Source organism: Salvelinus alpinus, chromosome 2, assembly GCF_045679555.1.
Source record: "Salvelinus alpinus chromosome 2, SLU_Salpinus.1, whole genome shotgun sequence".
Classification (NCBI taxonomy): domain Eukaryota; kingdom Metazoa; phylum Chordata; class Actinopteri; order Salmoniformes; family Salmonidae; genus Salvelinus; species Salvelinus alpinus.
In genome coordinates, this window is record NC_092087.1 from 24021358 (window position 1) to 24034986 (window position 13629).

General features: G+C 45.1%; 1 protein-coding gene across 1 annotated transcript; it reads left to right on the forward strand.

Annotated features, from left to right (window-relative positions):
• The first annotated feature begins 1284 nt into the window (after window positions 1-1284).
• LOC139557199 (cytochrome b-c1 complex subunit 1, mitochondrial-like) lies at window positions 1285-12618 on the forward strand. The gene is made up of 12 exons (XM_071371679.1): window positions 1285-1444; window positions 8718-8858; window positions 9019-9105; window positions 9242-9371; window positions 9669-9867; window positions 10028-10107; window positions 10256-10371; window positions 10515-10819; window positions 10965-11050; window positions 11156-11244; window positions 11826-11901; window positions 12078-12618. The coding sequence occupies exons 1-12, from the start codon at window positions 1382-1384 to the stop codon at window positions 12140-12142; spliced, it is 1437 nt and encodes a 478-aa protein (XP_071227780.1). The 5' UTR covers window positions 1285-1381; the 3' UTR covers window positions 12143-12618.
• Window positions 12619-13629: the final 1011 nt, after the last annotated feature.

Below are 13629 nucleotides of genomic sequence, written 5' to 3' on the forward strand. Positions count from 1 at the left end.
TGTGGTGATGCTATTTTTATTGACTTTGCCAAAGCTATTGATATGTAGACCATTCCATTCTTGTGAGCCGGCTAAGGAGTATTAGTGTCTCTGAGGGGTCTTTGGCCTGGTTTGCTAACTACCTCTCTCAAAGAGTGCAGTGTATAAAGTCAGAAAATCTGCTGTCTTAGCCACTGCCTGTCACCAAAGGAGTACCCCAAGGCTCGATCCTAAGCCCCACGCTCTTCTCAATTTACAGAGAGGAAGCTCTCTGAGAGGAAGCTCTCTCAACCATTTATATGCAGATGATAGTATTTTATACTCAGCTGGCCCCTCCCTGGATGTTGTGTTAATGCTCTACAACAAAGCTTTCTTAGTGTCCAACAAGCTTTCTCTACCCTTAACCTTGTTCTGAACACCTCCAAACAAAGGGCATGTGGTTTGGTAAGAAGAATGCCCCTCTCCCCACAGGTGTGATTACTACCTCTGAGGGTTTAGAGCTTGAGGTAGTCATCTCATACAAGTACTTGTGAGTATGGCTAGACGGTGCACTGTCCTTCTCTTAGCACATATGAAAGCTGTAGGATAAAGTTAAATCTAGACTTGGTTTCCTCTATCGTAATCGCTCCTCTTTCACCCCAGCTGCCAAACTAACCCTGATTCAGATAACCATCCTACCCATGCTAGATTACGGAGACATAATTTATAGCTCGGCAGGTAAGGGTGCTCTCAAGCGGCTAGATGTTCTTTACCATTCGGCCATCGGATTTGCCACCAATGCTCCTTATAGGACACATCACTGCACTCTATACTCCTCTGTAAATTGGTCATCTCTGTATACCCGTTGCAAGACCCACTGGTTGATGCTTATTTATAAAACTCTCTTTGGCCTCACTCCCCCCTATCTGAGATACCTACTGCAGCCCTCATCCTCCATATACAACACCCATTCTGCCAGTCACATTCTGTTAAAGGTCCCCAAAGCACACACATCCCTGGGTCGCTCCTCTTTTCAGGTTAGGAGTTAGGTTAAAGGGTTACGGTTAGGGTTAGCTAATGCTAAGTTGTTGCAAAGTAGCTAAAATGCTAAAGTTGTCCTTGATGACTGGCAACCTTTGGCTTGCTAGATGTTCATTTTTGTACCCCGACCAAACACCCTACTTTCATACTTGCCTTAAGTAACCATCTGTCTTATGTAATATACCAAACATAACACACCATACTAATCTGAGTGTCCTGGTTTTACTATGTTACGTCTAGTCTATGAGACCAGGCTGAACTTGTTGGTACTGCTGCATGAGTGAAGGGCGGCATGCGCTGACGTCACATTTTTATGCAAGTCTTGGGCGTCCACGTTGGGGAACGTGCGCGCAGCTGAGTTTTCTGTATTCGACAGGAAAAGATGGCAGCGTCCCTGTGCCGAGTCGGGAGCGCTGTGGGTCAAGCCCTCGCCAAATCCCGTAGCGTAAGTATTCAGGAATATATTGGTATTTAAGGGGTGTGTAAGGATGTAAGAATAATTTCGTTGTTGGTTGGGATCTACATTTCCTTCACGTCGGCAACTTTTACCGAAAAGTAGGCCTCTGTAGCTTGTTAGCTAGTAGTGTTAGCTATCTTATTGGTATGTAGCTAACATTGGTAACGTTATGTAACCAGAGCACAGTGATGGCTAGGCGGTTAGCGTTAGCTTGGAGTTAGCGCAAGGTCAACTCACTCTCAGCAAAGGTTCAATGTCTCACTGTAAAAACCGTGACATGAGTGGGCATTTTGACATCCATGTTTAACACTTTAGTCAACCTATATCTGCGTTGCCTTATTCGCTTTTTAAAAACTGACACGGTAATTTTGACCATACTTCCGCGTTGTCCTATTTGCCCTAACGTTAACCAGTTACCTAGCTAGAACTACCTACCTCTGTCTTGTCCAACTGGATGCGTAGCTATGTTAAATTGAACTCGCTACATAGTTAGTCATTAATTGTGTGACCTCAGTTAACTTGAAAGTGTGTTTCCTTTGAGTTGTTGGGCTGCTTGGCTAGCTGGTGAAGTGTTGTTGATGGACCCTCAGTAAAGATAAAAATAGCCCCTCCTTACCTCCAACTTATTAGCTAGCTAAGGTCGACTGGTGGTATGAGTGAATTGGTGGCTGCCACTGTTGTTGTGTGGGATCAACAGTCAGCAGATCACCCCACTACCACTTTCTCTCCTTTTCTTGGCCATGATGACATCAAATCAAAGTTTATTGGTCACATACACAGTTTTGTAAAGGACATCAGCAGTGTGATCTCTTATTGAATCTCTTGATCCTCTCCCTGAACCTCTCCCAGTGCAGGGATGCAAACTAGTCACCTTTCGGCGAAATTCGCCGTTTTTGAATCCTACGTGATTCGTGTAGATCCGATGAAAAAAGTTTGGGAGGGAGGCGGGGGGTTTGGATCACTACTGGCTGTAAACAAACGAGTGATACGCGTTTGGAGCAATGCTGGCTGCTGTATCCAAGGCTCAGCCAATCGTTTACAAAACAGAATGCAGTGCAGCACGCGACTGAAGAGAGAAGAGACAACCAATTTACTAGTTACAGCCTCAGTGCGCGCTCTGGAAAGGCAACTTGCCAGTTACAGCAGCGCGTCCCCGAATGATAACGAGGAGGTAACGTTAGGTGAGAATCCTGACCACGGAGACAGGGGTGAGAAGGTGATGAACCGTACTTCATGAGCTGTAAACGAAAAACTAGTGGCATTCGGAAAGTTTGAGGTGAGGGAGAAAGTGTGGTTGAACAAGTAACGTTATTAGCATTAACTGTCTTGCTAGCTGGATCAACATTAGCCAACTTATCTGATCAAATCATTTAGTTTATGGTGTGAAGATTAGCTTGCTAATAGTCAGACAGCTAACATTAGCTAGCTAACGTTACAACACCAGATGAGCAAACATTAGTAACCTAACCAATTCGCTATTATACGACTCCAAATCTCCCCCCTGTCAGAATTCTCCCCATATTCGCGTTCTTCATTGCTGCGACTTGCTTGAAGGTTGAGATTTCTGCTCTTCACTCCGTTGTAAGTTTAGCCGACATTTCACTGATCTTAGTAGCAGAAAGCATTTTTGTCTGCAGTTTTCGTTTTGGCTATTTATTTCAATATGGCGCCCTGTGCGAACCCCCCTGTTATGGGTCATTTAACATTCAAACACCCCCCTGCAACGCCCGCGTCCGCCCCGGGAAAGATGCTGCCCATGTCGCCCGTACCTAAACCTGATACTGATTTGTATTAGTCTATACATAAATCTACACGCATACCTTAATTATTAATTTCGGTTTCCTATCCTGACGTGAAGTTTGTTCTATAGAAATTATTTGACTCTGATGTGTGCCACAGAAAGTATTTGACTCTAGCCACAAAATTAAGGAAATTAGAACGGTGGGAGAATTCTGGCAGGGGGGGGGGGTTTCGGCACAGCACCGTTCCGCAAATTATAACGCGTTAGTTGCTTACTGCAATCTGTGTGAAATGTTAACTAGCTAACGAACTCACCACTAAATGTTAACTAATGTTTTCCCTCTACAGTATGTGGTTCGTTTTCAGAATGAGATAATTAAATTAAAATGAGGCGTTGCTTGTTAAACAAGTGGATTCAGGGATCAAGTGTAGCTGGAGATGGGCCTGGCTTAAGCTGGATTTTATTTATTTTATTTATTTCACCTTTATTTAACCAGGTAGGCTAGTTGAGAACAAGTTCTCATTTGCAACTGCGACCTGGCCAAGATAAAGCATAGCAATTCGACACATACAACAACACAGAGTAACACATGGAATAAACAAAACATAAATAATACAGTAGAAAAATAAGTCTATATACAATGTGAGCAAATGAGGTGAGATGGGAGGTAAAGGCAAAAAAAGGCCATGGTGGCGAGGTAAATACAATAAAGCAAGTAAAACACTTTAAATGTAGATTTGCAGTGGAAGAATGTGCAAAATAGAAATAATGGGGTGCAAAGGAGCAAAATAAATAAATACAGTAGGGGAAGAGGTAGTTGTTTGGGCTAAATTATAGATGGGCTATGTACAGGTGCAGTGATCTGTGAGCTGCTCTGACAGCTGGTGCTTAAAGCTAGTGAGGGAGATACGTGTTTCCAGCTTCAGAGACTTTTGCAGTTCGTTCCAGTCTTTGGCAGCAGAGAACTGGAAGGAAAGATGACCAAAGGAGGAATTGGCTTTGGGGGTGACCAGTGAGATATACCTGCTGAAGCGCGTGCTATGAGTGGGTGCTGCTATGGTGACCAGTGAGCTGAGATAAGGCGGGGCTTTACCTAGCAGAGACTTGTAGATAACCTGTAGCCAGTGGGTTTGGCGACGAGTATGAAGCGAGGGCCAACCAACGAGAGCGTACAGGTCGCAATGGTGGGTAGTGTATGGGGCTTTGGTGACAAAACGGATGGCACTGTGATAGACTGCATCCAGTTTGCTGAGTAGAGTGTTGGAGGCTATTTTATAGATGACATCACCGACGGCGAGGATCGGTAGGATGGTCAGTTTTACGAGGGTATGTTTGGCAGCATGAGTGAAGGAGATTTTGTTGTGAAATTTGGAACCCGATTCTAGATTTAAACTTGGATTGGAGATGCATAATGTGAGTCTGGATGGAGAGTTTACAGTCTAACCAGACACCTAGGTATTTGTAGTTGTCCACATATTTTAAGTCAGAACCGTCCAGAGTAGTGATGCTAGTCGGGCGGGAGGGTGCGGGCAGCAATCGGTTGAAGAGCATGCAATTAGTTTTACTTGCATTTAAAAGCAGTTGGAGGCCTTGGAATGAGTGTTGAATGGCATTGAAGCTCGTTTGTAGGTTTGTTGGCACAGTGTCCAAGTACATCACTGGGGCCAAACTTCCTCCCATCCAGGACCTCTATACCAGGCGGTGTCAGAGGAAGGCCCTAAAAATGGTCAAAGACTCCAGCCACCCTAGTCATAGACTGTTCTCTCTGCTACCGCACGGCAAGCGGTACCGGAGCGCCAAGTCTAGGTCCAAGAGGCTTCTAAACAGCTTCTACCACCAAGCCATAAGACTGCTGAACATCTAATCAAATGGCTACCCAGACTATTTGCATTGCCCCCCCCCACCCCCCCCCCCCACCCTCTTCTACGCTTCTGCTACTCTCTGTTATTATCTATGTGTAGTCACTTTAATAACTCTACCTACATGTACATATTATCTCGACTAACCGGTGCCCCCGCACATTGACTCTGTACCTGTACCCTCTGTATATAACCTCGCTATTGTTATTTTACAGCTGCTCTTTAATTACTTGTTCCTTTTATTTCTTATTCTTTTTCTGATTTTTTTTAACTGCATTGTTGGTTAGGGGCTTGTAAGTAAGCATTTCACTGTAAGGTCTACTACACCTGTTGTATTCGGAGCATTTGACTAATAAGATTTGATTTGATAATACTTTGTTAGTTACTTTTGATGTTGAGTTGTTGTACACAAATATTCCTCACAAGTGCGGAATTGAGGCCATGGAACATTTTCTTCTGCATCGTGACCCCAAAGAACTACCTTCCAGTTCATGCATTATAACCTTGGCTAAAATAGTACTCACACACAACTACTTCATGTTTTTGAATTATTTCTTTATTCAGACGAAGGGTACTGCTATGGGATCCCCTTTGGCTCCAAACTATGCTAATTTGTATGTGGGTTACATGGACAGTCAATGTTCAAGCCTCTCGCATGGCTACAATCAATGCAATGGCACTTACAAATGTAGATCCTTCAAACACCCCAAACAGGGAAACAGTTCCCATTCAAAGGTGTTATCACATGCTCCACTAAGGCAGTTATTTATCTTATAACTTGTCCTTGTGGTAAAAATTATGGGTAAAACAAAGCTCAAACTAAAAGTACGAACCTCGGTGCAAAAACGGTGCAAAAACTCGGCTTACCCAGTTGCGAACCACTTGATTTCGTCGGCATCAAACACGTCACCCTCCCTAGGAGAGGAGGTGACCTCGACAATTTATTGTTAAAACGAGAGGCTGCCAGAGGCTGCCTGGATCTTTAATTTAAAGACCCTTGCTCCCTTCGGTCTCAACGTAGACTGATCTGAAACCATTCTTGTGATTATTGTGATTTGCCATTAATTGTAAATGTTTTTATTTAACTAGGCAAGTCAGTTAAGAACAAATTCCTATTTACAATGACGGCCTAAACCGGACGATGCTGGCCCAATTGTGCACTCTCCTATGGGACTCCCGATCATGGCCGGTTGTGATACAGCCCGGGTTCGAACCCGGGTCTGTAGTGACGACACTAGCTCTGCGACGCAGTGCCTTGGACGGCTGCACCACTCATGATGTTTGTAGACCTATGTAGCCAAATTGTATCTATGATGATATGCTATCCATTCATGTTTTTTTGTGTGTTCTGTTTATATCTGATAATTAAAACCAATGATATCAGGCCACACCTGGCCATGATTATAGACGCCTGTGTGTGTCCTTTGACAGTATATAAACTAGTGACCCGCAGTGTTTGTCATTATACCCTGATGAAGACAGCTTGTCTGTCAAAACGTTGGTTATGAGGTTATTAAATTAATGTATCTGAGCTCCTAGTGTGCGGCTCTCCTTTTTCTTTTTGAAGTATTTTACTCTGCTAGCCAGCACCTCGTCTAAACGGGTGTGCTTTTCTTTCGCTTCCACATACACAGTTTAACAGATGATATAGTGGATGCAGTGAAATGCTTATGTTACTAGCTCCTAACAATGACATTGAGGCGATCATACATTTCTAAAATGCATAATATTTTGCTAATTGTCTCTTCATTCCATCACTACAGATTATTTTAGCAATTTCATACATATCCTTACACCAGTACTATCAACACAACAAAATCAACTAAACTCAGGGGGAAAAAGAAACGTCCTCTCACTGTCAACTACGTTTATTTTCAGCAAACTTAACACGTGTAAATATTTGTATGAACATAAGATTCAACAACAGACATAAACTGAACAAGTTCCACAGACATGTGACTAACAGAAATGGAATAATGAGTCCCTGAACAAAGGGGGGGTCAAAATCTAAAGTAACAGTCAGTATCTGGTGTGGCCACAAGCTGCATTAAGTACTGCAGTCATCTCCTCCTCATGGACTGCACCAGATTTGCCAGTTCTTGCTGTGAGATGTTACCCGACTCTTCCACCAAGGCACCTGCAAGTTCCCGGACATTTCTGGGGGGAATGGCCCTAGCCCTCACCCTCTGATCCAACAGGTCCCAGACGTGCTCAATGGGATTGAGATCCGGGCTCTTCGCTGGCCATGGCAAAACACTGACATTCCTGCCTTGCAGGAAAACACACACAGAACGAGCAGTATGGCTGGTGGCATTGTCATGCTGGAGGGTCATGTCAGGATGAACCTGCAGGAAGGGTACCACATGAGGGAGGAGGATGTCTTCCCTGTAACACACAGCGTTGAGATTGCCTGCAATGACAACAAGCTCAGTCCGATGATTCAGTGACACACCGCCCCAGACCATGACGGACCCTCCACCTCCAAATCGATCCCCCTCTAGAGTACAGGCCTCGGTGTAACGCTCAACACCCTGTGTTGTCTCCTTCGACGATAAACGCAAATCCGACTATCACCCGTGGTGAGACAAAACCGCTACTCGTCAGTGAAGAGCACTTTTTGCCAGTCCTGTCTGGTCCAGCGATGGTGGGTTTGTGCCCATTGGCGACGTTGTTGCCGGTGTTGTCTGGTGATGACCTGCCTTACAACAGGCTTACAAGCCCTCAGTCCAGCCTCTCTCAGCCTATTGCGGACAGTCTGTACACTGATGGAGGGATTGTGCGTTCCTAGTGTAACTCGGGCAGTTGTAGTTACCATCCTGTATCTGTCCCGCAGGTGGGATGTTTGGATGTACCGATCCTGTGCAGGTGTTGTTGCCACGGCGAGGTCTGCCACAGCGAGGACGATCAGCTGTCCGTCCTGTCTCCCTGTAGCTCTGTCTCACAGTACGGACATTGCAATTTATTGCCCTGGCCACATCTGCAGTCCTCATGCCTCCTTGCAGCATGCCTAAGACACGTTCACGCAGATGAGCAGGGACCCTGAGCATCTTTCTTTTGGTGTTTTTCAGAGCCAGTAGAAAGGCCTCTTTAGTTTCCTAAGTTTTCATAACTGTGACCTTAATTACCTACCGTCTGTAAGCTGTTACTGTCTTTAACGCTGTTCCACAGCTGCATGTTCATTAATTGTTTATGGTTCATTGACCAAGCGTGGGAAACAGTGTTTAAGCCCTTTACAATGAAGATCTGTGAAGTTATTTGGATTTTTACGAATTATCTTTAAAAGACAGGCTCCTGAAAAAGGGACGTTTCTTTTTTTGCTGAGTTTATTTGCTGAAGAATATCAAATCAAATTTATTTATATAGCTGATATCTCAAAGTGCTGTACAGAAACCCAGCCTAAAACCCCAAACAGCAAGCAATGCAGGTGTAGAAGCACGGTGGCTAGGAAAAACTCCCTAGAAAGGCCAAAACCTAGGAAGAAACCTAGAGAGGTACCAGGCTATGAGGGGTGGCCAGTCCTCTTCTGGCTGTGCCGGGTGGAGATTATAACAGAACATGGCCAAGATGTTCAAATGTTCATAAATGACCAGCATGGTCAAATAATAAAATCTCTTGTCACAGTCAGTGTTGTAGGCTAACTATCCTTTCCCTCTCTCTCCAGCCCATCCTGCTGTCTCTGCGGCGTGGTCAGGCTACGGTGACCTACGCCCAGAGCCTTCTGGGAGCTCCTGATACCCGTCTCACTGCCCTGGACAATGGCCTGAGGATCGCATCGGAGGAGACCGGACACAGCACATGCACTGTAAGGACCTGCTGTCATTGATCATACAATCCAAGCAGTCATCTTGATGGATTTGGGAAACATTGCCTAGTGCAGACATTCACTTAGTCACATTTCAGATGATCCTGACTATTTGTTGGCGCGTCATGGTATCTAGCTACGTTCCACCTCTGTCTCTCAGGTTGGGCTGTGGATCGGCTGTGGAAGTCGCTATGAGACTGAGAAGAACAATGGAGCTGGGTTCTTCCTGGAGCACATGGCTTTCAAGGTACACAACAGCCCCGACATCTATGCAACCTACCTTCCGTCTCATAAGGGACTTCACACTTACTTTACTACTGCACCAGACTGGCCCAACATGGTTTCTCTTTCCCACCCTTTTTTCCCATGTTTCTTTTCCCCAGGGGACAAAGAAGCACACCCAGATGGCCCTGGAGCAGCAGGTGGAGTCCATGGGTGCTCACCTGAGTGCATACACTTCCCGGGAGCACACTGCCTACTACATGAAGACCCTGGCCAAAGACCTGCCAAAAGGTGAGCCAACCAGACCACCTACCCAGCATAGCAGACACTTCAATGAGGCAGGAATAAGGCATGGAGACTGTTTATAAGGTGATATGACAATTCAATAGTGTGTACAATGGGTTGGGTTCTTATAAGCCCTTCTAGTTCCACAGAGGTTGAGTGAGTGTTAATGTATATAGTTGTAAAGCTCCTGTTTCCTTTTGGTGAATTAGTTTCTCATGCCTGTGTTGAACTTCCATTCCCATGGTCTCCAGTAGTCCTTGTCAATTGCTATGTATACTGAAGTGCCCCTCTCACGCTCTCCAGCGGTGGAGCTGTTGTCAGAGGTAGTGCAGAGCAATGCCCTGAACGAGGCTGACATAGAGCAGCAGAGGAGTGTGGTGCTGAGAGAGCTGGAGGAGGTGGAGGGCAGTCTACAGGACGTCTGTTTGGACCTGCTGCATGCCACAGCTTTTCAGGGTACCCCCCTGGGACACAGTGTGCTGGGACCGTCCCAAAACGCCAGGTACACACACACACACAGAGCCTACCAGGGAATCCTATTGGGTCAGAGCATGCTAGGCCAAACCAAAACACCAGGGAAACTCGCACATGTTATAGAATCCTGTTACATTTCACAGCACTCCCAGTTAGTTGAGCAGTAAAGGTCTGTCTCTTCCCTTCAGGACTTTGAGTCGACAGGATCTGGTAGATTTCATCAGGAGCCACTACAAGGCCCCCCGCATGGTGCTGGCAGCTGCTGGAGGTATGTCTCCCATACATTAACACTGGCATGTTTAGGCTGTATATAGAGGTATTACATGCCAATACCAACTGGCCCTGATTGTTTTTTTATTTTATTTGAGTGTAATGGTTGTCTGTTTGTAATGGCTCACTGCCTGTTTCCTGTGTAGGTGTGACTCATGAGGAACTGGTTGGGTTGGCCAAACAGCACTTTAGCGGGATTTCCTTTGAGTACGAGGATGATGCCGTGCCTGTTCTGTCCCCCTGCCGCTTCTCTGGCAGCGAGGTGAGGAGCACCCCTGTTTGTGTGTGTCCGAATTGACAGATGTTTGAACAAGGGCACAGGTGTTCCATCAGAGCTTTTCTTCTTTTTATTTGGAATGTTAATATGGTTAACCCTGTGTTGTCTCCTCCTCTCGCCCTTTGTAGATCCGCATGCGTGATGATGATATGCCCCTTGCACATATTGCTATCGCAGTGGAGGGGGCCAGTGCCGCCAGCCCAGACATTGTGCCTCTAATGGTGGCCAACTCCATCATTGGCAGCTATGACATCACTTTTGGTGGTGGAAAGCACCTGAGCAGCCGCCTGGCTCGTCTAGCCTCAGAGGAGAGTCTGTGCCACAGCTTTCAGGCCTTCCACTCATCCTACAGCGACACTGGTCTGCTGGGCATCTACTTTGTCACTGACAAACACCACATCGATGACATGATGCACTGGTCACAGAACGCATGGTTAGTTGTGATTTCCAATATATACACTCACAAACACAAAACATGGACACACTCCTAGTCCCAACACTTATCCTCAGCCTGTGTAATTTTACATATTTCATTTGATAGTATTGACCTCCCTCGTTTTCTTTCTCTCTCCCTGAAGGATGAACTTGTGCACCACAGTGACAGAGAGTGATGTTGCCAGAGCCAAAAACGCCCTCAAGGCCAGCCTGGTGGGACAGCTCGACGGTAAGAGCTCTCTCCTCATGTAGCCTGTCAGACACTTAAACACACACACACACACAAATACCTCTCCCTGTTCAACACTAACACTGCCGTACTGCTCTTGTGTAGGAACGACACCGATATGTGATGACATCGGCAGGCATGTCCTGAACTATGGCCGCCGTATCCCCCTGGCTGAGTGGGACGCCCGCATCGATGTGAGTACAACCGCCTTCCATGCACCACACATACAGCTGTTACACCCTCCTCTACCACCTAGAGCAGAGGTATTCAACCCCCCCCAATTAACAACAATTAACCTTTAATTCATTACATTTTCATCTCTTACATTTTTTTTTTTACTAATAAATACTTATTCAGTAAAATGCAATTTTTCTAATCATCTTTCTCAACGTTTGTATATTGTCCCATACAATAATCTGTACTGTTAATTTTTATATTAAAACATATATTCTGAACAAAAATATATATGCAACAATTTCAAAGATTTTACTGAGTTACAGTTCATAGAAGGAAATCAATCAATTGAAGAAGAAAAAATTAGGCCCTAATCTATGGATTTCACATGACTGGACAGGGGCGCAGCCACTGGGGAGCCAGGCACAGCCAATAAGAATACGTTTTCCCCCCAAAAAAGGGCTTTATTACAGACAGTTCCCCCAGACCCGACTTTGAATACCACTGATCTAGAGGGTGCTCTTTCTGTGTCTCTTTCTGATCTCACTCTGAGTTTTCCCCCCCACCCCTTACTGCATTCACCCCACATTTCTCACCTCAGGCTGTGACGCCCAGGATGGTGCGTGACGTCTGCTCCAAATATATCTATGACAAGTGTCCCGCTGTGTCTGCTGTTGGTAAGTTACCACACATCAGTATTCCTTCCAAGCAGCCTTTGCACCTTAGTCCTCTTGTCCAGGATAAAGATAGCACATAGTCTAAAAGTCCAGCTAGTGGCTACCTAGCTTGGTAATGTTCTGATTCCTCAATCCTTCTCTCATCTCGTCTTACTGTCTTTCTCTCTGTTCCACAGGCCCCGTTGAGCAGCTGCCTGACTACAACAGAATGCGCAGTGCCATGTACTGGCTCCGCTTCTAAGAACCCAATAGTGTTGCTCTCTGCGTGTTCCTTTCACTCTGAGGACTGCCTCAGCTCATCAGCACAGATCTGCATCGGCTCCATCAAAGGTCCCTCTCCTCCATCTCTCGCTCTATTCCTGCTATGTTAGTTTTAGTTGGTTATGAGGGAGAGAACCACTGTTGAGGGGGTGAATAAGTTCTGAGTGTTCTGTTTCCCTGTAATTATCAATAATTACCTCTCGAGAAAGATTGTAATACTGAAGATTTTTGTTAATGTCACTGAGCCTTTTCATGCACCTGGTACTGTTCTGGGGAAGAGAGGGGAACACCTGAAGACATTCAGTGATAAATACATATACAGTAAAATCAGGGCACTGTACAACCAGTTAATGTAGAGCAAAAGTATTTATGAATTGATGTAGTATTTTGTTTCTGTCCTATTGTACATAACAGAAGCTCTCATTCCGACAAATTAAAATAAAACATTGTAAAACACTTTGTTTTTGAGTCATTGTCCCACACACAGAATTAGATTAGTAAGACTTAATATGTTATGATCTATCCTTGTCTCCAGGCCTACAAGCCACCAATGCCCCACTTTGGAACATTACATTTAAAGGGGGGAAGGGGTTATAAACTGACAGAATTGCTTTCAGATTGTCAAACCATGCATCATTTAGCTATTTGATTTTCAATTTTAGGACCCCTTTTGGTGTAAAAAATATATAAAACATTTGATACAATATTGAAATTGGCCTTTTGTACCAAATCCCACAGAAACGCATTGAATAACATTTATGAATTGCAAAGAAAATACTATTTATTTTTTGACTAAGGTTTAAGTGACTGATATAAGAAAGCTCAGGAAATATAAACTCAGCAAAAACAAAATCCTCAACTGTGTTTATTTTCAGCAAACTTAACATGTACATATTTGTATGAACATAAGATTCAACAACTGAGAGACAAACTGAACAAGTTCCACAGACATGTGACTAAAATAATTGAAATGTGTCCCTGAACAAAGGGGGAGGGATCAAAATCAAAAATATCTATCTGGTGTGGCCACCAGCTGCATTAAGTACTGCTGTGCATCTCCTCATGGACTGCACCTGATTTGCCAGTTCTTGCTGTGAGATGTTACCCCACTCTTCTATCAAGGCACCTGCAAGTTCCCGGACATTTCTGGGGGGAATGGTCCTAGCCCTGACCCTCCGATCCAACAGGTCCCAGACGTGCTCAATGGGATTGAGATCCGAGTTCTTCGCTGGCCATGGCAGAACACTGACATTCCTGTCTTGCAGGAAATCACACATAGAACGAGCAGTATGGCTGGTGGCATTGTCATGCTGAAGGGTCATGTCAGGATGAGCCTGCAGGAAGGGTACCACATGAGGGAGGAGGATGTCTTCCCTGTAACGCACAGCGTTGAGATTGCCTGCAATGACAACAAGCTCAGTCCGATGATGCTGTGACACACCGCCCCCGACCATGACGGACCCTCCA

Bases quoted from the DNA above. Each gene is read 5' to 3' on its own strand.
- LOC139557199 (XM_071371679.1), top strand. From the start codon at position 1,382: ATGGCAGCGTCCCTGTGCCGAGTCGGGAGCGCTGTGGGTCAAGCCCTC. The intron at 10,108-10,255 runs GTATGTCTCCCA...TTTCCTGTGTAG, and splicing joins GGTGCTGGCAGCTGCTGGAG to GTGTGACTCATGAGGAACTG. The intron at 11,245-11,825 runs GTGAGTACAACC...TTCTCACCTCAG, and splicing joins AGTGGGACGCCCGCATCGAT to GCTGTGACGCCCAGGATGGT.